This window comes from Amphiura filiformis, chromosome 18, assembly GCF_039555335.1.
Source record: "Amphiura filiformis chromosome 18, Afil_fr2py, whole genome shotgun sequence".
In the NCBI taxonomy this organism is placed as follows: domain Eukaryota; kingdom Metazoa; phylum Echinodermata; class Ophiuroidea; order Amphilepidida; family Amphiuridae; genus Amphiura; species Amphiura filiformis.
In genome coordinates this window covers 27,870,031-27,896,327 of record NC_092645.1, presented here as the reverse complement: position 1 = coordinate 27,896,327, position 26,297 = coordinate 27,870,031, and the positions used below count along the sequence as shown (strand labels likewise).

At 37.2% G+C, this 26,297-nt stretch overlaps 1 protein-coding gene across 2 annotated transcripts; it reads right to left on the bottom strand.

The window, feature by feature from the left end:
* Positions 1-222: 222 nt before the first annotated feature.
* LOC140140083 (uncharacterized) lies at positions 223-26,297 on the bottom strand. 2 transcript variants are annotated; one of them, XM_072161902.1, is made up of 12 exons: positions 26,125-26,297; positions 17,149-17,319; positions 13,995-14,126; positions 12,879-13,076; positions 10,341-10,610; positions 8,983-9,324; positions 8,110-8,423; positions 7,762-7,852; positions 6,530-6,592; positions 5,526-5,628; positions 4,585-4,719; positions 223-3,251 (listed from the first exon to the last, which is right to left on the bottom strand). In XM_072161902.1, exons 1-12 carry the CDS (start codon positions 26,201-26,203, stop codon positions 1,568-1,570), a joined length of 3,582 nt encoding a protein of 1,193 aa, XP_072018003.1. In that variant the 5' UTR covers positions 26,204-26,297; the 3' UTR covers positions 223-1,567. The 2 variants fall into 2 exon arrangements, with proteins under 2 accessions (XP_072018003.1, XP_072018004.1); XM_072161903.1 differs by lacking the exon at positions 17,149-17,319.

Here is a 26,297-nt window from a genome sequence, read left to right as displayed (position 1 = left end):
ATTATAATCTTATTATAGTACAAGGTTTTTTTGTAAAATGTAATATACCACATTATCTTGAGTACAGCATAAACGCAAGTACACCAGTTTATGAATACTCAACATAACCTGTTTGTTGCGTGGCAATTATACAATCTTCTGAATACATATATACTTATCAAAAGCAACTCATTAAATACTTAATGTAAAATGTAACATTTGACTTCGAGTTTCCTTCTCGTATTCGAGTTAAACATCATCAATGACCTAAATATAATTGAAGATCGAATTAAAAAGACTAGTTTGCGTCTGACGTCAGGGCAAAGGCGCGACGTGATTGGTTACTGACCTGCGCAGTACGGCATTTTTGGTCTGGTTGACAGGACGTCATACGCAAACTAGTCTTTTCAATTCGGTCTTCAATTATAGTTTCTCTACCCGTCTCCCTGATTGGCTATTCCATTTGAAATCCATACATCCTCTATGGAAGTCTTGAGCTTGGTCTCCAACACATGGGTTGTAAATTTCAAATGTAGGTACCCATTTAGGTAACCCCATCTGAAATCTACACTGCCTGTGTTGAAGATTAAGGTCATGTCTTCCATAAGGGGTGTATGGATTTCAACTGAAATAGCCCATTTATTTCCAAGGCCACATAGTAAAAACCAAATTGATTAAATTTAGTATGAACAAGTGATACAGACCTATAAAATGTCAGAGTGATACTTTCTCAAAAATTAGGAAAAACAATTTCCTGTTTCACTATTTCAATTGTTGGTATACTGGTATAATGTTTAATCTGGTGAGAGTTCGATGTATTGAATGAGTATTTTGTCTACATGAAGGGCTACATATTAAAATGTGTTTGCCAAGATCTCGCCAGAGCATACACTCTTCAAGATTAACATGTCCGCAATCAATCGCAAGATGATATAATTGGACACTTTCCCTTGAAGTGGTGTTGAATGGAGGTGGTGTACTAGTTGCATGTGGCATATTTCCTGTTACTACATTAAACTATCAGGTTATTGTAGGACATGCTTACTCGTCATTAAAACAGTGGAAGTACATGAGGTATGTTTGTTGAAGGAGGCAAGACATGATTATACCACCTACGCTTGTTGATAGTTTGACTCATGACCGAGGGCTCATGGCTGATCATCCCGCCACCACAAAAGTGGAGATGGAGGATGTGCACTTGTTGGGGAAGGTGGATTATGATCATCTGTAACCCCATCATTAAGAATATATTGGCTTGTTGCTCGGAACTTCTAAAGTGGTGGTGATGAGGAGGTTATCCACTTAGTAGTGAAGACGGGATGACTGCCACTGCTCAACCACTAAAGCGGTGGTGGAGGCGGAGCGCTCGATGGAGGAGGCGGAACACCATTCTCTGGTACCCCATCATGAAACATATCCAAGCTCGTTGGTGGTGGTGGAACATAATTCCCCGTGTCTCCACCACCAAACATATCCAAATCACACGGCAATTCATCGGAGCCTTCTCCAAGCAGAATAAAATCACGAGGTGGATTTTCTTCTGTTTTAGATACATAATCCACACGATTGCCATCCGAAGATTGGACTACTACGAACACTTCATCAACGTCTGGAATCGTATCGGGGACTGCGGGAAAGGGGGCCAATAAACTGGAGCCGACATTAAGACCTGCGGACCCATGCCGCTGACTTCAGATGGAATTCGTATGTGTTGTTTATGGTTTGCAGAGGATTCGTGTGTGTAGCTGCTACTAACATATCCATGATTGTCAATGCCATCTGGTGAAGGAATATCTGATGCCACGGACAAACTTGCAATGCTATGTGTGTGATATCTCTCTGCAGCTTGTTGGATACTTTGATCTAGTCCAGATATAACCGCTTCGATTTCATCTTCTCCTATATCATCTGGTACGTCAGCATCTTTAGACTTCTTCTTCCTACTCTTTTTCTTTGATTTTCCATTCCCATATATTTTGGATCGCTTTCCATGTTTGTTGCTATCATCAGTAGATCTCGCTTGATGATCAGATTCGGCCATGATGTACGGTTCCACTTCGGGAATGATCAAGTCCTCATTAGTAGATTCTGACGTTGGTATTAGACCAGGTTGTGGTACCTCCGTTGACATATCAAGAAACTCACTTGGGCCACAATCACGTTCTAATACCTGTTCTGGCTCTATTGGCTGTTCTTCTGTGATTTTCTTGGACTTTCCAAAACCAAATCCTTTGAACCGTTGTTCTCTACTACTGTTACTGCTGGATTCTGATCTGTCTTTGTGTTTCGACTTTTTGTCTTTCTTCGTCTTCTTCTTCTTCATCTTCTTCCGTATATCTCTGTCGGTGTTTTCTTCTACGATGTAAGGCTCCACGTCTGCAACGATAATAAAACTTTGGTCTGGTGGGGGAGGGGGAGGTGGATGTGATTCAGGACCCGCATCTAGCTGCAACGATGGTGGGTCAATTTGACTGGTATAATCACTTGGACCACAATCAGGCTCGCCAATATGCATCGGTGTTGCTTCTGGTATATGTGGAGAACCAAAAGGCGTCAGTGGTGGTGGTGGTGGTGGAGGCGCTGCAGGGGGATCAGGAACGACATCTGACCTGGATGAAACGTGTGACGATCGTCTTGAAGAATGATCGTGTATACTACCGTGTGAGGATGCATGAGTGCTAGAAATGTGATATAAAGACCCAGACCGCTGTGTTGGTGTTGATGAATGTCGGGAAGGTTGAGAACCTATAGGTTCGGTTGCTGGAAGACCATCAGGGCATGGCGGTGGATCTGGTACCGCTTGTGGAATTATCGGGTCTTGAAGATGCGTGGAATCACAAGCAGCAGGGCACGGGTCGAATATTTCTTCTTGTGGGATTATAAGATCTTGTGGCAGCACGGGGTCACAAGGAGGAGTAGGGGTAGGATCTAATATGACTTCGTGTAGTGGAATCGGAGGTCCATCGTAAGGACATGGGTCAATAACTTCCACTTCTGGGACAATAGGATCTTGTATGGGTTCCTCGTGTGGGACTGAAATGGGATAGGCCACAGGAGCTTGCCCAGGGTAACCTTCATGGTAAATGACACCTGGGTAGCTATGGTTAGGATCAATGAGATATTGGGTGGATCCGTTTTGCTGGAAGCCATAATGTGAGGAACTGTGTGAACTATGTGAGACACTGCTTGGAATGCTGATACGTGAGGGCGTGCTTGGTGCCCACGTGGAGCTCCAGCTACTATGACTGTCATGTCGTCGGTGGCGTCTGTGACTGTAAATGAAAGAAGTTGTTACAATTTGTTAAGACACTGGTTAATATTTAAGCAACTTTGGTAGAAAAAAAAGCGCATTGATTTATAGTGCGCTACGCACAGGCACAACGCATAGACGTTAATCCACAAGCCTCTGCATACTTTACAGGTTGTTGCTGACCACTACGGCCTCACATCATTCCATAAACCATTAAACAACAATTCGAAGGGACTTTGCTGCTTCAAGAGCGCACACCCTAGACATTCCACAAATAACCTTCGCAACCAGGATCAGCTCCCGCGTTTCGTACGGGTTACAACGAGACAAATAAGCAGTAAGTTCCTTGTCCAGGGGAATTTCAAGCTAACTCAATTTTTCCACGAGAGCGTACTATGCACCACCAGGATTCAAACCCGCAACCTCTCGCACCATAGTCGAACGCCTTATCGATTGAGCTAACTTGACTACAACTATGAACAGCTCAACTGTTGGGAAAAAATTCCATCGAAAATTAACCAAATAATTTTACCCAACTCTTGAACTGTTCGGACAACTTGAACCAACGCTTTTTTAGCTATTTGTGCTAATTGAACCAAAGCTTATTTTTATTTTCGAGCTGTTCGTACTACTTAAAACAATGTTGGATTTTTTTGAGCTGTTCTCATAGCTTAAAACAACGTTTGTTTTTTCCAGGGTTTATTTTTGCTGTTCGTACTAACATGACTAATGGAACCAAGTTGATTTTATGGAACATAGTAAACGTGCGCGTCGTTTGGCAGCGAAAATGTTACTTTTTATTGATGGCTCATGAAAACCTAGTACGTCCTCTATAAGTCCATTATAAAACCTCACAAAGTTAACGTAGATATTTTGATTAATAAAAAAGGTCGAATAAAAGACTAGTTTGCTAATGACGTTCTGTCAGCCAGACCGTACTGCGCAGTTCAGCAACCAAACACGCTGCGGCTTTGACGTTAGACGCTAATTGGGCTATTCCATTTAAAATCCACACTCCCCCTATGGAAGATTTTGAAAATATCATCCTCAGGGGGTGTATGAGTGACAATAGAATAGACAATTAGGTAACTTCTATTTGAAATACTTACTCCAGTTGTGGAAGATATAATAGGTAAAATCATAATACAGGGGGAGTATGGGTTTCAAAATGATTAACCCTGACCAATAATACAGTCGAATAACATACTCCCCCTGTGCAAGATATTTCCAAAATCTTCCACAGAGGTAGTGTGGATTTGAAATAGAATAGCCCATTGTTGTCTTTTCAATTCGGTCCCAAATTATTATAGTGTTCTGCGATTACTTTGAGATGCTAGATGGTATTATATACTCACTGTTTGTGCGATGAATTACTACTACTGTCACTGGTTCGTCGGTGTTTATGGTTCCATCCCAGCCCGTCCTTCGGCTCAAAATTATAGAAGTCACTCCAACTGCTACGGCTGCTGTATCGCCGATGTATCACGTGACTGAAAAATATCCAAATACAATAATTATTATACCTTTAACTTTGAATGGTAGCTTGAACAATTCATTTGGTGCAAGCGCCAGAAAGGGTATTATGGTCCGATTGATACATTTTTATTTGACGTTAATATTTTATGCAACAAGTATTCGTTTTTAATCTGTTGAATCATATTTTATCCTTTTATGAATAATTATAACTTGTTTACGAAAAAAAGAGTATTATGGTGGCCACTTTATTAGACGTTGAATATAATAGATTTTTTTCGCCAACAAACACAAAAGATAAAATACTTGAAAAATTGAACCACGAATTGGAGCGAATATTCGAGGTGGAATTAAAGAAATATGAATCGGGCCTAAAACTCCTGAACTGATTAATTGACCGATCAATCGATAATCATTGTTGGGATGTCAATAATCTGTTATGAGTCGGTTGTTGTTTGAGTGATGGATTGACTGATCAATGCTTTGATTGATTGATTGGTTGATTAATTAATATGTTGATTGATTGTTTGATTAATTGATTCACTGATTGTTGGTGATTGCTTAATCGAATGCTCAATTGCTTTAATCAATTAATTAATTAATTAATTGATTGATTCACTGATTGTCGGTGATTGCGTAGTCAATTGCTCAATTGGTTGATTGCTTGCTTGATTGATGTATTGATTGGTTGATTGATTGATTGATTCACTGATTGTTGGTGATTGCTTAATCAATTGCTCAATTGGCTGGTTGCTTGCTTGTTTGATTGATTTATGTATTGATGTATTGATTGATTAATTGATAGATTTGACAGAATACTTACTGCCTACGTCGAGGTCCCTTAAGCCATTTCCATTTTCCGCTCTTCCAACAAATAAGAGTGATCAGCACAGCACCGACAACAAACACACCAACGCATATGAATGCTAAATAAGAAAAAGAAAAAAGGTTAAAGCCTTAATGTACGATTTCAGTCAAATTTTGATTTTGTTATTCTTTATTCAAAATGTTGAAATAATATTAGTAATAACTGATGGGAAGCGTTGCTATCCATTTTAGATTGAAATAACAAGGTAAAGTGAAAGAAACCCCACTGGTTATTTTGGCCATTTAACACGCAGTTCTATGGGAGGACATATTATCATAATTTTTAAATTATGATGTCTTTTGAATTTTGATAACTTTGCTCTGTTGACATACAAAGGCAACAAATTTGGCCGATTCCATTTAGGTGCAAGTTGGGACATGTGTAAACATTACAAATATGCAAACAAATCAGGTTTAAGGCTAGTTAGAGTAGTTAGAGTGTGAATTATAATTGTGGTGTCCCATGAATAGTAATGACCTCCAGCAAACAGTAAAAATTATTGTCGTTATTTTGAATTCAAATATCACAGTTACACATTTGTAAGTCTTAGGTTCTTGAGGTGTGATGTAGTAAGTCTTTGGGTTCTTGGTCTTGGTTAAAACTTGGTCAAATGTGTTCTAATTTATTTAGTTATTACTGTGATTATTATGACATACCACAAAATTGTTGTGATACTTTGAAGTTCTAGTCATTCTAGGCGAACATTCCCCGATCATGAAATAATCTATAACATTTAACTTAAGCTAAAAACATTGTTTATTTACCAGTATTGATAAACTTCTTTTATTTTCTAAACATTTTATTTCATTCCTAACTTGTTTGTTGTCTTTTGGCTGTTAAAGGCAATTGTTATAAATATCAAGCTGTCGCTGTTGACCATGTTGCATACTTCCTGCTATATTAATTACTAATAGTTGCAATGTTTTATCGAGTTTGTTTTTATAGAATTTGGAACTTACTCCAGACTTCGAACCACCAATCAATGATAAATCTTCGACGGGTGCCATCCTTTCCTGAAATGGCTGAGAAAAAAATGAATAAATTATGCAAGTTAAAATGTGATTGTGAAAAAAAGCATAATCATTCCTTCAAACAAGCTGAAGGTTAATGGTTAATAAAACATTGAAAACAACTTGATTAAGTGCCATATCATTATTTTGCCATGAATAAATGAAATTGTTTACACTAAATAATGATAAGTCATAATTTTAGCTGAACCATTTGTTCTTCCCGAATATTTTGGTAGTCAAAAAAACCAACAAAAAACAACAACAACAACAACAACAACAACATCAACAACAACAACAACAACAACAACAACAAAAATGTTGATAGATTAAGGACCACTAAATGCATATATCGGGACTTTATTTTAAAAATTCAGTGGGGAAAACTGGCCGCGTTTCATAACCCGCATGACGCAGTACACAACTGTCAATTCCAATGTCTTTCGGGCGTTACAAGTTGACGTTTTTATGAAAGATGCAAATTGTGACCTCTTTTTATGACAATTGCAATTGACGTAACTGATCACACCTCACTGTTGCTTTATTATAACCGTTACTTACAGAATGGATAATAAATTGTTTAGACTTTCTTGTGTAAGTTCAATATCATTGACTGTCTTTAATGCTCTACGTGCTATCCATGCGCTTCAATGGAAAAATTTCAAGTTTTGAAATATTTTCTCAAAATATCAAGAGCTATCTTAAGAACTACTGAATCTATACTAGGCTTGTTTGTACTCATTTTAATGCATTTTTCATGCTGATTCCAAATATACATTTACATTTTTGAAATTTTTGAAATTTTCAAAAAAATTATGAAACTTGTCGTCTGCAGTCGACACCCGCATGAAGAGAGTTAATATATTGTAAAACGTACAAATTTTGTGAATTTGCTGCGTTGTCTGCGCGTTCATTCCGTACGTACAGAATCTTTAAGACTGGTGAAATAAGCGACCATCACAGGAGAAGAATTTAGAAGCGTGTGGGAATCGCAACCTCTCTGATACGTCCCAGTGTAGCATGTATAGGTGTATGGAACTCAAGGAGATGGTCCTGGCTGCGATGGTTATTATATTATTACATGTCCACCGTGTAATGGTTTAGAAGGTGTATCTTGAGCGAGAGTGGTAATGGCACTCTGTAAAGAGTGTTTGAAATACAACAATAGTTAACAGTAATCCTACCTGTTGTGGCCTTTGTGGTTGTTGCTCTGACCGTTTGTCTTGCTGTTGTTTGTATAGGCGGTTGCTGGGTACGTCTTGCAGTGGTAGTTTTCTAAATTAAAAATGCAAAATACAACCATAAAATATTTACTGTATTACTGTAATTTATGTATTTATTCATTCAAAGAAACAGCATCGGGCACTGCATGATGACGTATTACACGGTATATTTTAGGGCTTTCATATTGAGGTTTAGGGCTTTCATATGAGATAATCAGGTCCTCCCTAACCTTAAGATTGGCATCGTTACAAACATGGGATGGTCAGAAAAAAATAGTTCGGACACTCCCTACTCTCCCCTATACTTACCTTTGTTGTCGGTGTTTCTTTCGTCGTTCTCTGTGGCGGAGGTGGCGGTCTCCGTGTAGTGGGCCGTGTTGTCGGCTGTGGTGGGGCTTTTGTTGTTGTCGTAGCTTTAGTCGTTGGTTCCGGTGGTGCAGCTGTTGGAGGTTGCGGCGGTGCTACTGTCGGGGGTTGAGGCCTTGTTGGTGGTGGTCTTGGGGGTGGAGTAGTTGGCGGTGGGGGAGTTGGCTTTGTAGTTGTTGTTCTGGTTGTTGGCTGTGGTTGTGGTTGTCTAGTTGTAGGAGGTGCTGGAGGTCTAGTGGGTGCATCGGCATCAAAAACTGAGAATGGAAAAAAGAGAATGGAAGCTTTTTGTGATTGATGAACAAGTACATGAATGATCGAAACCTATAGCTGTAATTCGGTAACCAACATTCGCTATCAAAATGGAGGAGATTACATGGAGGAGTTCGCACCCTTAAGGACATTTTTAAATTACAATTTTTAGAATAAACAAAGCTATTAATTACAATATTTGACACGATTTTAGTTCATACCACAGATATGACAAACGATATGCCTCAAGAGTTCAATTAATTTTGGATTCTGATATTAATTGTTTGCATGCCTTCTTCCACAATTAGTGGGTTAAAGAGGAGTTTTGTTTGTCCGTGAAATCTGCTTTTCACTACAATAAACTTTCTTATTAACAGCTACATGCTTCTACTTATACTATTGATAAACAATTATCAAATTTCTATAGTTATTTATAACGCACAGATTTGCTTACAGAACTAGCACTTGTAATATAGTATTGAAAGAGGGCTACAACTCTGGCCCTATACCCTCCTTGTCCATGGATGAATGATAAATATCGTGAGATGGGTTGAGCATGCTCACCTTGATAAAACAGAATGAATCCCAAAGCACCACTATTGACATCATTAGCTTCCAGCAAGATGTCAAGTTGTCTGACTGGTCCAACAATAAAATACGTAGAAGCTCCACCAGAATCTTCAGTTAGAATCTCAAGTGGAGATCCAGTCTCGCCATTGAGAAACAACAAATGATCATCTCCGTTGAGATCAAAATATGGCATACGGATCTCTAGGGTTACCCAATCTGGAAAATTTAAGTCCCATTGGGCGCTTGTAGTGTATGGTCCAGGGAAAGACGGTGACGCGAGGGATCCGGAGCTCGGGTTTATCAGGTTAAAGTCGCCGATAGCACCGCCGAGATTGGCTGAAATAAGAAAAGATTCAAGCGTTAAAACAATGAGCTTGTGATAAGATCCAGTCTTTCCTATATTTTCTCGTGCAAGTTACATCGTTTCCATATACACCAAATCAATCAAAATCAATATCAATAACAAACCAAAATCAATCACTCCTAAAACGGATGCTTACAAAATTTGGCAGTCAATTTCTAGTATTATGGTCTGGAATTCCGTCGGATATTAGAGGCTCCGATCTGGCCTATAGCATGATCTGCTTTGGAATTCTCCTGAGTTGGGAGCACTGCGCCTTGTGGTGACAGTGCTCTTTTGTGAATTCAGTGCTCCCTGACAGCTCAGTAGACCTCAGTTTTGTTGTTTTTGTTCCATTATTGTTGTTTCTGGCCAATTGAACAAATTAATTTTTGACAAATTCTTATTGTACTAAGAATCTAGTTAAAATTGACTACATGTTTTAAGAGTGTACAGTCCAATAATAATAAGTTAATAAATGCGTACGATGCGTATCACTTGTTGGGAGTGAAATTATAAAAATAAAATAGTGCACTCGTAATGAGATGTTGATGCGTCCTAATGCATGAGCCCGGGGTGGTGGTGCTTTAGATGCATCAACATATCAGCACAAGTGCATTATTTTGTACAATTTCTCGAGCAACAAGTAATACGCATCCATTAACATATTTCATACACGAGAGAAACAAACCCGTAATTGCTGTTTTTATAACAAAATTATCACTAAAATATTGGGAAATAGAACCAAATATAAATGCAGCAACCCGTCCGAAAAATGAATCAATCCTACGAGACACGAACGCGTGTAAAAGCACTGCGCGTAGTACACAGAGTGCCATTATAGTGTACACAATCACTGCACCCCGCGTTCTTTTCTAAACGCTTTTCTGATTGGTTGCTTTGATATGCTAATAGGGGTGTATGAAACGTATGCAGAGATTATTAATTTTATGTAACTATTTCTGCCCATTCTTCCATACGAAATAAGTTTGTAAACAATCAAACGACTTACTGGCGTAAAAACTTGTCGCCCCATCACTTCCGCCACAGTATTGTCCATTATTACCCGGACACGGTGTATCGCATTTGGTTGAAAGTTCCAAATCGCCAATATCGCCACCATCGTTACCGCACCGGCAATACTGTCCTTGCAAGGCTCCAATCAGAAAGTCTCTGTTTCGGCACGACGTTAGACATGACGCGATGGTAAGTTGTGGCTGGAAGATGTCAAACTGACTCCACGACTGGGGAACATTGCCATAGCAACCTATATAGCCCGGTACTAAGAAAACAAAACAAATACCATTTCATTTAACATGAGGCTTATATTTCTGATCATACGGTATAGTTACACTTTCCAAATATTCATTCTTGGGAGTTGTAGCAACAAGTTTTGTTTAACTACAAATACCGTAAAACCTCGTCTATAAACATATAGAGTGTTTTTGATGAAAGCTAAATTAACACGAGGCTATCGTAAATATGCCAATACAATAGATGGGTTTTACAATAGTACTTATTTGTATTTGCTTTTAGCGGTAATGTATTTGCTCAAACTCCACAAAGTTATAATGTTGTCGAATGATGGCGCCTGAATTAAGTTAGCTTTCATCAAATGCACTCTATATGCTTATAGACGAGGTTTTACGGTATATAATTATTCAGTCAATTTCTCATGCATGAATGCATTAAATATATCTGGTGGGCTAGGTTTTTTGGCACGCCATCCACGAGCTGCACTTTTACATATGAAAAGGTTTCTATACAAAAACGATTCTCTTATAAACCATCATGCGCGCAGTTTCCACCTCGATACACCTCAGCACACATGTTCGTCCAAGACATTCCAAGCAGAGAACAACAAGCAGTGAATGTATCCACCACAGTCTTTGATTACACTACACGGTTGAGTACATAGCAATATGAGAGCTGTGGAGCTTATAGCTGAAAAATGGGCCTCTTTGATTGGTTTTTGTCGAAACCTCAAGTGTTCCCTTCATCCAATCAGATTTGTTTTATATATCAAACGAAAGCTAACACTTCCCCCTAAAAACACTTTTCGTCACTAGGTCAACAGATAACACAAGTCAATGTTATAACAAGGCGAATGTGGTAAATCTGTTGAAAACTACCTATCCAAGCACATTTTTGACCAAAATGTAGGTTTGAAAAAACTACAGCACCCGAAGTCTTGATGTTTGCAAGGTATGTTAGCTTTATAAAGTACATAACAATATTGTAGAAACAAAATTGTAGACAAATATTGAGGGCGTCCTCCTCAGCAAATGTTACAATATGGCTTTAATCATGTGTCCTTGTGCAGTTCCCTAAATCGACAGCTATTCGCCTTCGAAGTGATGTAGTTAATCGGATTAACTACCATAGCAATAGATTGATACAATTTTGACTATATCACCCTGCACTACAACGTTAACGCGGTACCGATGCATTGAACATAGATGTCAAAGAAAGGCTGATCACTCGCACCTGTAAGATGTAATATTTAGTATCTTTGAAAAGAGCGTTATTGTATATTCAATTTATGTTTGCTGACATACACAGGTGATTAGTGCAATCTGCTTGTAGTGCAGGGGAATCTGTTAAAGAGTTGTATTCATCTATTGCTATGGTAGTTAATCCGATTATGACGTCACTTCGACGGGGAATATAATTATACCAGACATTGAGGTAAGTAGCAAGCATGTATATGATGACCAGTTTATCATTTAGCCAGGGCAGCCAATAGCCTATATGTGACTCCTCGCCACAACTGAGCCCGGATGTCGCCAGTGCCACTATTGAGATATGCTCCATCGAACTTAACAATAAACAATAGGAAAGAAAGGATTTATTGACTGTTTTATTGATTTTTCACTACTTAAATGTCAAGTACTATAGACATGATATACATCATTTTAAAGATAATTTCAAGCAGAATATTTTGGTTGAATATCTCAAAAATGATGATTGGCGACATCCGGGCTCAGTTGTGGCGAGGAGTCACATATATAAAATAAGGTAAGGAATGAGGCAACCCCCCCCCCACTCCCCACCTACAAGATGAAAATTGACCTTGGACCTTTTGAGGTCCATAACTTCGTAACTTCATGTCATATACGTACATGTTACAGTCTCATGATCCTTAGGACCAGATTAATACTTTCATTTTTTTAAATCAATTTGGAGCATGTTTATTTTTTACCCTTGTATGATAATATCGAGGCATTTTGAGTGATGGGTTTCAAATACCGTAAAAACTCGATAGTTAGCATATGTGCTTATATCGAACGCTTTTGAAAACATGAAATGGTACCAAAGTCCGGCGCTTTACCAACTGAGCTAATGGGGTTGAGACATACATTTGCAGGTTTACTTGTTCCTGTATAACTATGTGCATCGATGATTTGCTCAAAACCCTTTACACTTTCGTGGATGGGGCTCTTCATGTTTACATGTTTTAAAAGCGCTCGATAGTAAGCACATATGCTAACTATCGAGTTTTTACCGTAAAGCAATTAGTCTTCAACCGCAGAAATATTACAATACTTACGCGCACACTCAACAACCACATCGTCGGAATGATAGCAGTTGTTAGGTTCGTCTAACCGGTACTGGCAGCTATCGAGAGAGTCTTCAGATCCATCGCAGAGTACGTTAGACAACCAGATGGGCTGGTTCCACCCTTGACCTCCTATAAGACCAGCATCGTTTACTGAGCTGGTGCGCAACGCTCGCAATGATGGCGATCCTGGAAAATGACCAGAAAATAAGATTAATCTCTACGCTTGCAGATTTCGCTTGAAACAATGGGTGTGGGTATTTGATTTAAATGGGTAGGCCTATTTGGTTTCATGATATGATTAGCCTGGTATAGGGCGAATTTACTACATGGCCAAATGGACCCGGCCGCAATGAATTAATTTATAGCGTATTGGGGTATGGGCCCAGGCCATAAGTTCAGATCCGTCGGATAACGCTTTTTCAATGGGAAATGAACTTGGATGATGTCACGATGATGTTAGCATTTATCCCGTATCCGTATTGAAAAGCGTGTTCCGGCGGATCTGCACTCGACAGGCCTCTTATAGGCTATGATCAGGTAGGGTTTTCTGATTAGAAGAAGGGTAAAAGGAACTGTTTCAGGCGGTGTTCAAATTAATGGAAAATGTCTCAATTTTTTTGGTGTGTGTTTTGTTTTTTCAATTCGTGTATGCTCGTACGTGGCGTATACGTAATGGGCATAATTTTGAGTGACTGTGTACCTATCCTTAAAACTTTTAATGCAAAGGTTGACAGCTAGAATTTCTATGGTGTAATCATACAGAATGTCATTATTGACCAGTTAACAACAGGTGGAGGGGACATATGAACATCCCATGACCTCGGGTACATTTCTCCCACAGTGAAAAGAAAATTTATTACCCCCTTTACTGGCTAATTGAGGGTCAAATCTTTTGAACACTTTACGGATACGTCGACATAATGAAAGTTTTCCCGCTGACCTCTTTTCAAAAAAGGATTACCGGGAAAATGTTTTTAAATCGCGCCAAAACTTTCGCATTGTGCCAAATGTCATTGAATCGTTTATTACTTGACCATTCGGATTTCCTGCCCCACAGGGGGCAACTGCCCCCCCCCGGCTACCCCACTGTTGTTCCATACTCACCTAGCTGTCTACATACTACATTGGCTTCCTCTATACCCCATCCATCGTCAATGCAAACTGTTCCCCACTGGCTGTTATGCAAAATCTCCACCCTCCCTTGTAATGGCTGATCACCTATAAGGCGAATGTAACCTAATAATAAAGAACAAGAAGACACAATTAAACAATAATAATAATAATAATAATAATAATAATAATAACTGCCCAATTGGGTGATTAAAGCCACTTTTGTGTTGTAAACGTGTAACACGGGTGATATAATGCAGTTTTAGGTGAGATAGAGCCGACGGGGACCCAGCTTTGGCTGTCATTGAGGTGTAGGAATTTATGAAATTGGATTCGTCTATTTGATCACCCTATTAATAATGATAATATATGATTATAAAATAGTGAATATTCTCAGTCATCCAGTCGTTAGAATCACAAGATTTTGAATTAAATGATGGTTTCAGAAGAACGTAGCAAGTTACAAAACATAGGCTATAAGTTCCAGTATTTGATTTAATTCAAAACCATGTATATGATTATCATATTCAAGTAATATAACAATCATTGTAATTCAACTGAGTGACGTAACACAAACACAAAAATGATTTTCAAACTTCATAAACAGGTTATATTATGCAGTATGGTGCAGGCGGCGGATGACATGATAGAGAGACGGCAAAACTGCTCAGCCGTCTGGCACTGCACTTTCCACACAATCGGAACACGGAAGTAAATGTGGACTGAATTTCGCGGCTGCCGTGATCACTGGTACGCGCCATTAAATTTGCACACTGAGTGATCGGAGCCTAACCAACACGGCGAATTTGAAACCGTCACAGCAACTCTCCCAATAATAATCAAATTTTTACTGTATTTAATTAATTTGAAGGATAGTTTGGTGGGGTTCATTGTAGAACCCCGACGGTTTTAGCTTGTATTTATATTATTTATTAACATAGGCCTACTTGTTTGTAATATTTTAAGTGTTTAAAAATTTCAAAATAATCCCATTCAATTACACGGCCGACAAAGGAAATTTACTGAATTTAGAGAATGCATTGCGCACACCACCTGGTATGGTGACAGGTTATATGCATTATGCAGTATGTTTTACTTGCAAACAAACTTTTGAAGTAGGCCTATGATTGGTCGTCGGTTCGCATTTTTTTTTGTGGAAAGCTCAAATGAACCTGAAATATCATTAAAAGTTGTGAAAAATCTGAACAATATTTTGCAAGGAGGTTAATAGCTATCTAGGCACCAATCCGTCAGCTTTATCATAATGATAACAGCTGTTAATGCCTTGATATGTCTTGACATAAATATTTTTCAGTCAAAATCAAAACTTGTTGACCCCAAAACGGCTGATTTCAGGAAAATTAAAAACAAAATCTTCCAAAACGCAAAATCATAGTGGGATGTGGTTGGGAAAACATTCTTGAAGTATACAGAATAAGTTTGTACAAATGCGCGCGAAGCGTTGCGAAAAAAACAATTGAACAGGTGTTTCAAAGTGGAGCAAATAAAAAAACTAAAACAAAACCCATTTTGTTATAATGTTTTGCAGCAAGTTTGCACAATTTTTCTTGTTTTGTTTTTAACATTATTAAAACCAGGGGCGCAGTAAGAGCCTCGGGGCGGCAATTGGACATGGAGCAGTGCGGAGCCCAGTGGCGTAGCGACGAGGGGGGAGGGGACAGGGGAACGTGCCCTGGGCGCCACCTTACAGGGCGCCGAATTGACCAATTTAGCATCAATTCTGCGCATTTCAGCACAAATAGTCATTGAAAGATCAATTCAAGACCGAAATTAAACTTCATTATAATTTCAAAATTAATTATTAGTGGTTGTGCAAATTTTCTCGGCTTTCTCGCGCTCCGCGTGTAATTGTTTAAAGAATTGGGAGGGCGCCATTATGTATCCTTAGTCCTGGGCGCCACAACCCCTATACGCCACTGGCGGGGCCTTTTTAATAGCTCCTTTGTCAAATAAAAAAAATAAACAAATAAATAAATAAATAAATAAATAAATAAAAATAAATCAATAACTCAATCAATCAATCAATCAATCAATCAATCAATCAATCAATCAATCAATCGCCTAGAATGGTTCATCTATTCGTAGGTTACAAAAGTTATTATAAATATCATGTTTTTATTTTGTGGTTGACATCCAAAAATAAAATCCAGAAAATAAAGATGAGATGTTGTGTTTTCTTTGTTTTTTGTTTGTTTTTGTTTGTTTTTTGCTCTTCACTTTTGCAAACCGTCTAAAAAACAATTAGGCTGTTGATGAAGGGGCTTCAAAATCATCTTTGGGCGCAGTCATTCGGGGAACAGGATTGTGCCCCCCCCAGTAAAAAAAAAATCCTGCGCATGCATGCCACTAAGTGTTTGGACTTCTCCGTAGTCCACTTGCCCATTTTGCATACTCTGGCTATATTACATTTTAAAGGATAAAACGCTGATTTGTATATTTGTGTGCAATTGATAGATTTTCACATCTGATATTTTCAGTCACCATAATTCCTCTGTTTGTTAGCTTCCTAGGTGGCGGATGTTCACTCGGGTTTTCGCGATCAATAAACTGGTAGATTCCAAAATCAGAATTGCTTAGTATTGAAGTGAGCTATTATAATTATGCAAGATATGTTGAATTCGATAACTTTTATAGTCACTAAAATGACTTATCATCTAATTATATAAACTCTTTATGTCCATTTTACTATTGAACACTTTAATTTTAACATGTTTAATAAACATCAGTATAATTTTGAGTTCAACGGAATGCGTTCACCATGGTTAAATACCGGTAATAATAACATATTTTTATCATAGACGAATCCAATTTCACGCATTCCTACACCTCAATGGCAGCCATAGCCGCGACGGGGACCCAGCTATCTCACCTAAAATGTGAAATGATGCGGCCTTGAAGGGTATTTTAAACTGCATTCTATCACCCGTGTTACACGTAGACAAACGAATGATGACAGTTTACAACACAAAAGAATCTAACACCGAATTTTAAGCGGATTTAATCCACCCAATTGGGCACTCACAACACCTGTTTGGTGCGTGCAGGGAACCAATAATGGCCGACCAAATCCTGACCATGACTTGGCTCGTTGGATTCGTCTATAGTTACAAAATAATTTAGAACGTACCTTCACTGGCTTCACATCTTCTTTGGCAGTCAACTAGACTAGGGAAGTTATTGTGATTTCCTTCACACCCTCCATATACAAATTCGACACAGTTTCCTTGCTGCTCGTCATAACCCCAACGCTTAATTAGAGCTTCGCATGGTCCAGTCACTAAGGGTTGTTGACAAATATCTGTTTAAAAGACCAAGAACAGAGTGATAATTCCTGGGGAAATTTCCGATACAGGCAATAAGTTGCTAATATTTCAGCATAAACTAAATAGTACACATGGTGTATAGGGGCGGCGAAGGAACACACAACTTGGCATGAATACACACGCGAAAAAATGAGCAAAAATTAATTTACAATTGAATACCTGAGTGGAAGAAGGGCCCAACTCCATCAAAACTGTTTTTGAGATATTAAGAAAAAACGTAATATTTGGAAAAGTTTTATAGATAGAATGTTTTCATCTTCAGGGGACCTTTAATGCATGAACATACAGTATTACATACATTCGAAATCATATATGATGTTTCCATGGCAACGGTACAGGTCTTTATACGAGCTGGAGTTGGGCCCTTCTTCCACTAATATACTGCAAGTGCCAGTTCCGTAAGCAAAAGCTAGCAAATGTGTTATAAATAGCTACAGAAATTTGGAAATTATCCATTATTGCATAAGTAGAAGTATGTAATATGTTAGCAAGAAAGTTTGTTGTTTGGAAAAACAGATTTCGTGGATGAACAAAATTCCTCTTTAATCCAATATTTATGGAAGAAGGGCCCAACTCCATGGAGTTGGGCCTTTCTTCCATGAAAACCATGATTAAGTGTACGTGGAAGACTATTTAGAGAGTGGATTTTGGCTCATCTTTCACACACAAGGAAGATCAGTCTGCTGGCAATAAAATGCTGGGTCTAACTCATTTTTGTAAAAAATTGGAGTTGGGCCCTTCTTCCACTCAGGTATTCAATTGATAGGCCTACGAATACGGAAAATCAACAAATTACCAAAACATGGACAAAATTACAAAAAGCCGAAAGGAGATTCATTGAACACAGAATATGTTTAAATACCCACGTACCATATGCGATTGGTACAGGAGCTAGTTTGGTTCCTTTGCTACTTGAAAAGCAAGTACCGGTATCATTTTGTGGTGTGTCTGAATATCAATTTTGTAGCGATAATGTAACTTTTTTGCCCAAATCTATATAATAAATTTATTATTGAACACTTTTCGCGATAAAAACTCGAAGGATGGAGATGCATTTTGTAGATTGCATTCTTGCAATGATAGGTCATACATTTACAACACAATAATCATATCTCTTTTTGGAACTTGTGGTGGCTCTGAAAAGAGCCGTTTGTTTTTATGCAAAGCACATTTACTTGGAGGTTGTATATTTGGTGACAGCCTTTGTGCCTTCGCTGACAGCGTGTTTGGCCAAGAAGACGGTGTTTGGTAGAAGAAGACGGACAGTAGTCTGTACCTCTCGGCTGCTGATCGTGGACTTCTTGTTGTAATTAGCTAGGCGAGCAGCTTAAAAGCTGCTCAAATCATAAAAGTCCAAAAATGTGCAAAAAAACCTAAAATACATTATCCAGGGTCCAACAACTACTATACGGTTACTAAGCTATCGTGATTTATCTAAACATCACCGTTATTGCGAAGACACGATGACTGCTAGTTGAAAAAGTAAAAACTGAAATAATAAATAATGAAGTAGGCCTAATGCTTCATATAAATATAAAGTAAAATGAGGACAAGTCAACCTCCTCTCAAGCAGTATAAAACTTTACCAAATTCGTGACCCGAGAAGTGGAAAGCTTACATTGCAACAAATATTCACGCACGGTGTTCTATGCAGGTGCTATAGTAAAACTATATTAAGGGTATACGAGGTATTGTTGGTCGAAGCAGCCAAAAATCATTGATTTTTATTATCTGAATTATCCCTAGACACTGAAATAAAGAAATGCCTCACACCAATTTTTGGACATCTTGTCAGTCATTCAGAAAGAACGCATAATTTATTCATGCAATGCTTTGAGAAAATTCATTGGAATCAGCCAACTAATATTTATTGATTTATGGTCAACTTTTTCGCTCGGAGTAATTACCCGACCTAGCCTCCCAAACAACTACTTCGAAAGCCAGTTGCGCCTATAAACCAAAAGTTCCCTTAACAGACAGGGAATGCACTATCTAACGATAGAGAAAATAGTGAAACTATCACGTGACTTCACTACGGAAGGCAATTTCAGTCGCGAGATAATTTTATGTTTCATTCGACGGGCGAATTAAACTGCATCAAAATATTATTGAAAAATAACATTTTGGTGTTTTGCAAAAGTTCATTCTACAATTCAAATACTTTGCAAACTTGCTTAATTTATTGTTGTGTATGAGTTATGTATACGTTTTACAAAAGTGTTGTTGTTTCAGCCCTCTTTACAACATAAACTCAAGAACCACAGGACCTACAAAAGTATATCTTTGTATCTTAGTATATATGTTACGTATTAAATTTTGTAATCTCAAGCTAGAAATCACACAATGTGCGCACTTTAAAATTTGGGCTTCGCGCAAATTAATTCCAGTTTTGTATTATATTATATGGCAAATTTTTTGCGCGCTTCTCGCGCATTTGTAGCCTACACTCATAGAAATTGTTCGTTGGCATTACTCAGTAAGTTGATGTAAGTCGTTGCGTCAACTTTCCGAGTAATGCCAACGCGTACAATTTTGAGTAACGCTGACTCGATATCATTATGTTGGTCGCACTCATTTGCACTTACTTTATTGAGTTGTTACAACTCAGAAAATGAAACTAGGTTAGCATAATTTTCTAGAGGTGTGCTATAGTATACAAAATTTTGCACTGATTACAAAAATAAATATTTGAATACTGCTAATTGTGCAGAAAATGATCCAATTACGTGAATTAAGTAACAAAGTATACCAAATTGGAATAACTCAAAACAATAAGTACCAGTAACTTAATATGAACGAGTTACATCAACTTACATGTTGAGTTACAATAACTCAACTAATTGGTTCTTTGAACCTTGTTTATTTTCTAAGTTCCCTGAACTTGAATTCAGAAGTTGGCATTAACCCCAATGTCAAAAAGAAGTCTATGCCATTGTTAATGATGCATATTTTTGGTATCTCTTTAGGACATGAAGGGGGGGGGGGGGGTCAAAAACATTTAGACCATTAAAATGGGTATCAAAAAAATCCACTCTTTTTTAGGGGGATCAAAAAAATTTTGACGTCCGAGGCTCCAATTTCCCCCCCCCCCCCACCGAAGTATTTATGAACACTCCTAAACATTACAAATATGAAAAAAAAAAATCAGGTTTGAAAAAAAAATTGACCTGAGAAGTGGAAAGCGTACATTGGAGCAAGCAACTGTATTCAGACATGGTATTCTACTATAATGTTTGTTTACTACTTAATTCTGTCGGGTTATATAAATGGTATAAAACGTGTATTCAAAATTATTTTCTTAACCTTGTTGCAAAATATTCTAACATAATGTCACAATAAGTGTTACAAACTATTTTGCAAAATATTTGCCTAAAAATATTATACTAAATTAAAATTTTGTCTCTTTTGACAGCAACATTTTAAAATGTTGTGGTAGTGTTTTTCATATAAAATTTTATTTATTTATTTATTTATAACATTCGGCCGAAGCCAGGCTAATCCCAATAGTGCTCAGAGGCTAATAAATTCAAGGGATGCCATCCGGATATGACGGGACAGGGATATGGAAAGAAGTCCGATTTCAGATGCAGGAGGAAAACCGGAGCACCCGGAGAAAAACCTGCGAGGACGAGCATGGATCGGCAACCAAACTCACATGTGGCGCCGCGGGGAATTGAACCCCGGCCACAGTGGTGAGAAGCGAGTGAGAAGACCACTACACTAACCCGTTTAAAAGGTTTTAAAACGTATCATAACATTATACATGTTATATAACCCGACATTTAATGCTTAGACCAACTCCAAAACATGTTTATAACATATTTATAACGATTTTATTGGAACGGGCCACATAATAATTATATTAGTTAAAGAAATAAGAAGAAAGAGCCAATAATATAGGGATATATATTTTTACCAAAAACACGTTTGTATGTTTAGACCACATACAATTTTTGAGAGTAAGGAGGAGGAAAGTATTCTTTGTTTGTTTTTTGTTGCAAAATTGACATTGATACAGCAGTTTTTGCGTGAAATTGACTTTGTTAGTAGTTTTAAGCAGCTTCGAGGAAAAACAACACGGATTATGAGGGGCTAGACCGTAGAGTGCCTCAAAAAACACTTGCAAGTGACTTAAGGGGAGGGTAAGAACGTTTGGACAGTATTTATTAGAGCACATCAGACATATCGAATTGCATTCTGAATACGAAGAATGGCCATCTGATATCAAATAATTTTGATTTTTTGAAATTCGCAATGTAATACGCATTTTATGGCAAATCATTAAAAATTGATATTTTTTGATATTTAACAGTACTCGAAGTAAACTTTATAAATCTGATGATTTCTACCTAAAGTGTATGGAGGTGGGATGAAAAGCCGACGATCAATTGAAAATTTTGACCTTTCGTATTGAAGATAAATTATGGATTTTTTCCCCAAAACACCAAAAAAAATTAGGTCTTTTTGGGAAAAAAATCCATATCTTCAATATAAAAGGTCAAAATTTTCAATTGATCGTCGGCTTTTCCTCCCAGCTACATACACTTTAAGACTATATCATTAAATTTATAAAATTTACGTCGAGGACTGTTATATCTCCAAATGTGAAAAATATCAAATTTTAATAATTTGTCATAAAATTTATATTATATCGTGAATTTCATAAAATGAAAATTATTTGATATCAGAAAGACATTCTTCGTATTCAGAATGCAATTCGATAGGTCTGATGTGCTCTCATGTCCCACAAAACATGCTGTCGAAACGCTCATTCCAGTTCCCTTAAGGTGGTACTACATCCCTGACCAATTTTGTGCCTATTTTTGTATTTTTCTCAAAAATTATAGCGCATTGGTGACAAGTAAGATATGTATATTATAGGGGCAAGAACTACAACTACTGCACTGGAAAATTTATTTCAGCACAGACAACAGTTGTGGTGTTACAAAAAAAAAATGAGGGAAAACCAATATTTGATCAATAAATCAATAACTACTTGTCTTGAGTCACTCATGAAATTCCAGTGTAGTAATTGGATTCCTTGCCCCTATAACATACATAACTTTTGTTACCAGTGTGTTATTAGTTTTTGAGAAAAATGCAAAAATAGTCACAAATTTATCAAGGGGTGTAGTACCACCTTAATGTTGCATAACTATTTTACTCTTATTGATCAAGACGTGCCGGCCTTATATAATATAAAAAGCAGTTTCATATATGTCTCTAATCTATACATGAAGTCATTACTAATGCACTTTTAGAAGTGGTTTCTACTCTTTGACGTGTGTTTTCCACTCTTTTAGGAATGGTTTTCACTCTTTTAGGAGTGGTTTCCACTCTTTAAGGAGTGGTTTCTACTCTTTTAGGATTGGTTTCCACTCTTTTAGGGGTGGCATTGTTTTAGGAGTGATTAAATCACTGTTCTCCTCTTTTGGAGAGTGCGTTTTTACTTACATTAAGATTGCAAAATTAAGACATGTCACTTAGGACACGTTTGCAGACTACACACAATTTTTGCAGTGATGTGCATTGTAGTAGCATTAGCATGTGACACACTTGTAGCACAAATAACTGTAGAAAGTTATATAGTGTAGAAATTCAGAATGAATTAATATATATAGATTCGTCAAGGTGAAATGATAATCCGAGACTGAATTAAAGACTAGTTTTGATGTAGGGGCCTACACGAATTTAACATGAATGTTACCTTAAATTACGAAGTTTACCTGAATATATATATATGACTTTTAACTTAAGGGTAGACGCGGTATTGTTGGTCGAAGCAGCAAAAATATCGATTTTCATTATCTAAATCAATGTATTTAGTAGTATTGAAAAATTACATTTTGATGCTTTGCAAAAGTTCATTCTATATACTAATCATATACTTTGAAAACTTGCTTGGTTTATTGTTGTTAATGAGTTATATGTAGGCCTACATCTTGTCAAAATTGTTGTTGTTTCAGCCCTCTTTTCAAAATAACTCAAGAACCACAGGACCTACAAAAGTATGTGATGATATTTGAATCCCTCTGCACACTCGCTATGTAATGATCAATGCAATTTTTGCCAAATCTCACTACCGTTCGCAAGATGCTGTGAACTACAATCGCAACAGTTTAAAGTAGTCCGGACCCACCAAAATAGAGTTAGGACCCCCTGTTTTTAAATTTTCTGCAAGTTCAGGGGTCCCTGCAGACCCCCAGTTTTTCAATCTAGCGCTAGCGCTATTGCAGACAAACTATTTATGCTGCATATTTTGTGCAACTCGAACTCACCAAACTCTACCTCCGGACCCCTACTTTTTAATTTTCTGCAAGTCCACATTTTAAGTTGGCTACGGGTTAAATTGTCGTTCCGCCATTACTAAATATCTGAACTTATATTATTTATGGTTCGTACACCTAGAGTGTTTAGTTTTAGCGCTACCCCTGATTTAAATTATGGTGCTAGGACCAACGTTCTATCTAATAAACTTGTATAGGCCTACAGCCTGTCTCAAAAAAAATTGTGCAAGTGAAAAGCGCCCTCTTTGGCAATTAGAAAATACCGTTGTGACATGATGCTTACATCCACGTCAAAGGCGTAGACTTAGCTCTCAAATGCCGTTTGTTTTGTTCAATTTGCTTATTTTAATCTCGAGATATGCATAGTTAACGACGAAAGGGTAAAATCACATTTGTGCCACTTTTACTAGGGAAGAGGGCTTTACATGTAAATCACTGATAAGTATCAAGTTTATCAAAGGTTCCTTCGAGAAATCAAAAGAATGCATCAATTACACAATATAAGTTTTGTTTACTGTTTTTACTATTTTATCATGATGCAGGAATAATGATTCTCTTTTTCTACAGATTAAAAGAATAAATATTTCACATTCTGCTGTAAATTTAAATACATGTGCTCGTCAATGATTTTATCATGTTAAATACTGTTCTTAGTCACTCAAGACATTTTAAAAGACAAACAAATATTGCACACTAAGGTCCGTATGCACAAAAGAGTGAGACAGGGTCTATAAGAAGATAGACCTGGTCTAACCTGGAATTAAGTTCCATCAGGAATGGCCCTTTACTCTTATTTCCTTCCTAGAGTAGCTAACACATTCTAAAGGTTTTAATGCAATGTTCAAAAATAATACAAAACAACTTAAGCAAATGTAAAGGAAAATGTCCTTTCTCATTGTTCTAAATAGACCAGATGTACCTTTAGACCCGTTCTAACACTTTTGTACATTCGGACCTTATGGTCCGTATGCACAAAAGAGTTAGACCGGGTCTAAAGTTAGACCTGGTCTAAGCAGAATTTAGTTCCACCAGGAATGGACCTTTACTCTCATTTCCTTCCTAAAGTAGCAGCAAATTTTAAAGATTTAAATGCAAAGTTCAAAAATAATACAAAAGAACTTAAGAAAATGTAAAGGAAAATGTCTTTTCTCTTGGTATTAAATTCCACTTAGACCAGGTCTAACTTTAGACCCAGGTTTATATTACATGTTGGGAGAGAAATTAGACAAAATAATGCACGCGCGCTGATGTTGATGCGAATGATGCGTCTAATGCACGAGCCCCGAGGGGAGTGCATTAGACGCATCAACTTCAGCTATCATTGATGTACAGTAAAAGTGGCACAATTGTGATTTTGCTCTTTCGTTGTTAAATAAACATATCTTGAGATTGAAACAAGCAAATTGAACAGAACAAACGGCATTGGAGATCTAAGACTGCGCCCTTGATGTTGATGTAAGCATCATGTCACAACAGTGTTTTCTTATTGCCTAAGAGGGCGCTTTTCACTTGCACAATTTTTTTTGAGACAGGCTGTAGTGCAAAGATGTAGTACTTGGAAGAAGTGTAGGCCTATATGTAAGCGTTCAGAAACAAGTGGTTTTAAAAATGGTTCACTGTTACAGTACTCCTTTAGTGGGGTTTTAAGGGCCTAATACAATAGCTTTTAAATGTAAAAGTCATAAACATTCATGCTTGCTTTTAAATATACCAAATATACTTGTATAGGCATCAATTAAAATGACAATGTTTTATTTCATACTTTCATTTTACATTGTGCAGATTTATTGAATAACAATTAGTGTAGGCCTACTAAATACCACTACTACAACCATAACAACCTGTACACAAGTTTAAGAGTGATGTCAAAGCTCAACTTTTAAACCAAATAAATTGGTAGGTTTCGCTGTTTTTGTTTCTGTTCTATTTTGGTGTTTTTTATCAGTCTTAACTTTTAAAATCTTTTCTCTGTATATTATTATAAAGACCCTCTTTAACAATAAGTTTCTGTTAAGCTTAAAGGGCTATTCTTGGCATGGTGTTGTGGATGTAAACATTTTGTATGTATTTATACCTGTAAGTGGAAAAATATATATAATTTATATCAGTTTTTGACACGCTGAATCATATCAAATAAAATAAAATCATACACAAAACACTGACAATTCTGACCCACTCGGCGTTTCTGTAAAAAATGACCTACATTTTTGTAGACTACATTGTATTTTGTTTGCACTTAGGTACTTCCACCACTATCGTTTAACAACTTTTATGTGACGAAAGTGTAGGCCTATGATATTTAATAAAGGCCTATGATATATAATAATCATCGTACCAAGATCCCGTATTTTTGTAATACAATATTAGTATCATTTTTATTTTTAGTAGTAGTCGTATTATTGGTATGTGCTGGTACATCATGTATATAATGTGTAAATCTAGATCCGGCTTTAAAGTACGGTATCATAAATTATAGTAATTTTATATTCTTACCTTGTGCGCAGATTTGTTGCGTAAAAAGTGTACTAAAAAATAATACAAAAATAAGTCGATAATATTTCCAAATTTTCATGATGATAATTCCTTGGTACACCGCTGGTGTTATAACCACACAAGCGGTGTCCACATTTCAAGTTGGCTACGGATTGAATCCTCGTTCCGCCATT

Bases quoted from the DNA above. Each gene is read 5' to 3' on its own strand.
- LOC140140083 (XM_072161902.1), bottom strand. From the start codon at position 26,203: ATGAAAATTTGGAAATATTATCGACTTATTTTTGTATTATTTTTTAGT. The intron at 10,611-12,878 runs GTAAGTATTGTA...TTGTTTTCTTAG, and splicing joins TGTGGTTGTTGAGTGTGCGC to TACCGGGCTATATAGGTTGC. The intron at 5,629-6,529 runs GTAAGTTCCAAA...TTTCTTATTTAG, and splicing joins TTGGTGGTTCGAAGTCTGGA to CATTCATATGCGTTGGTGTG.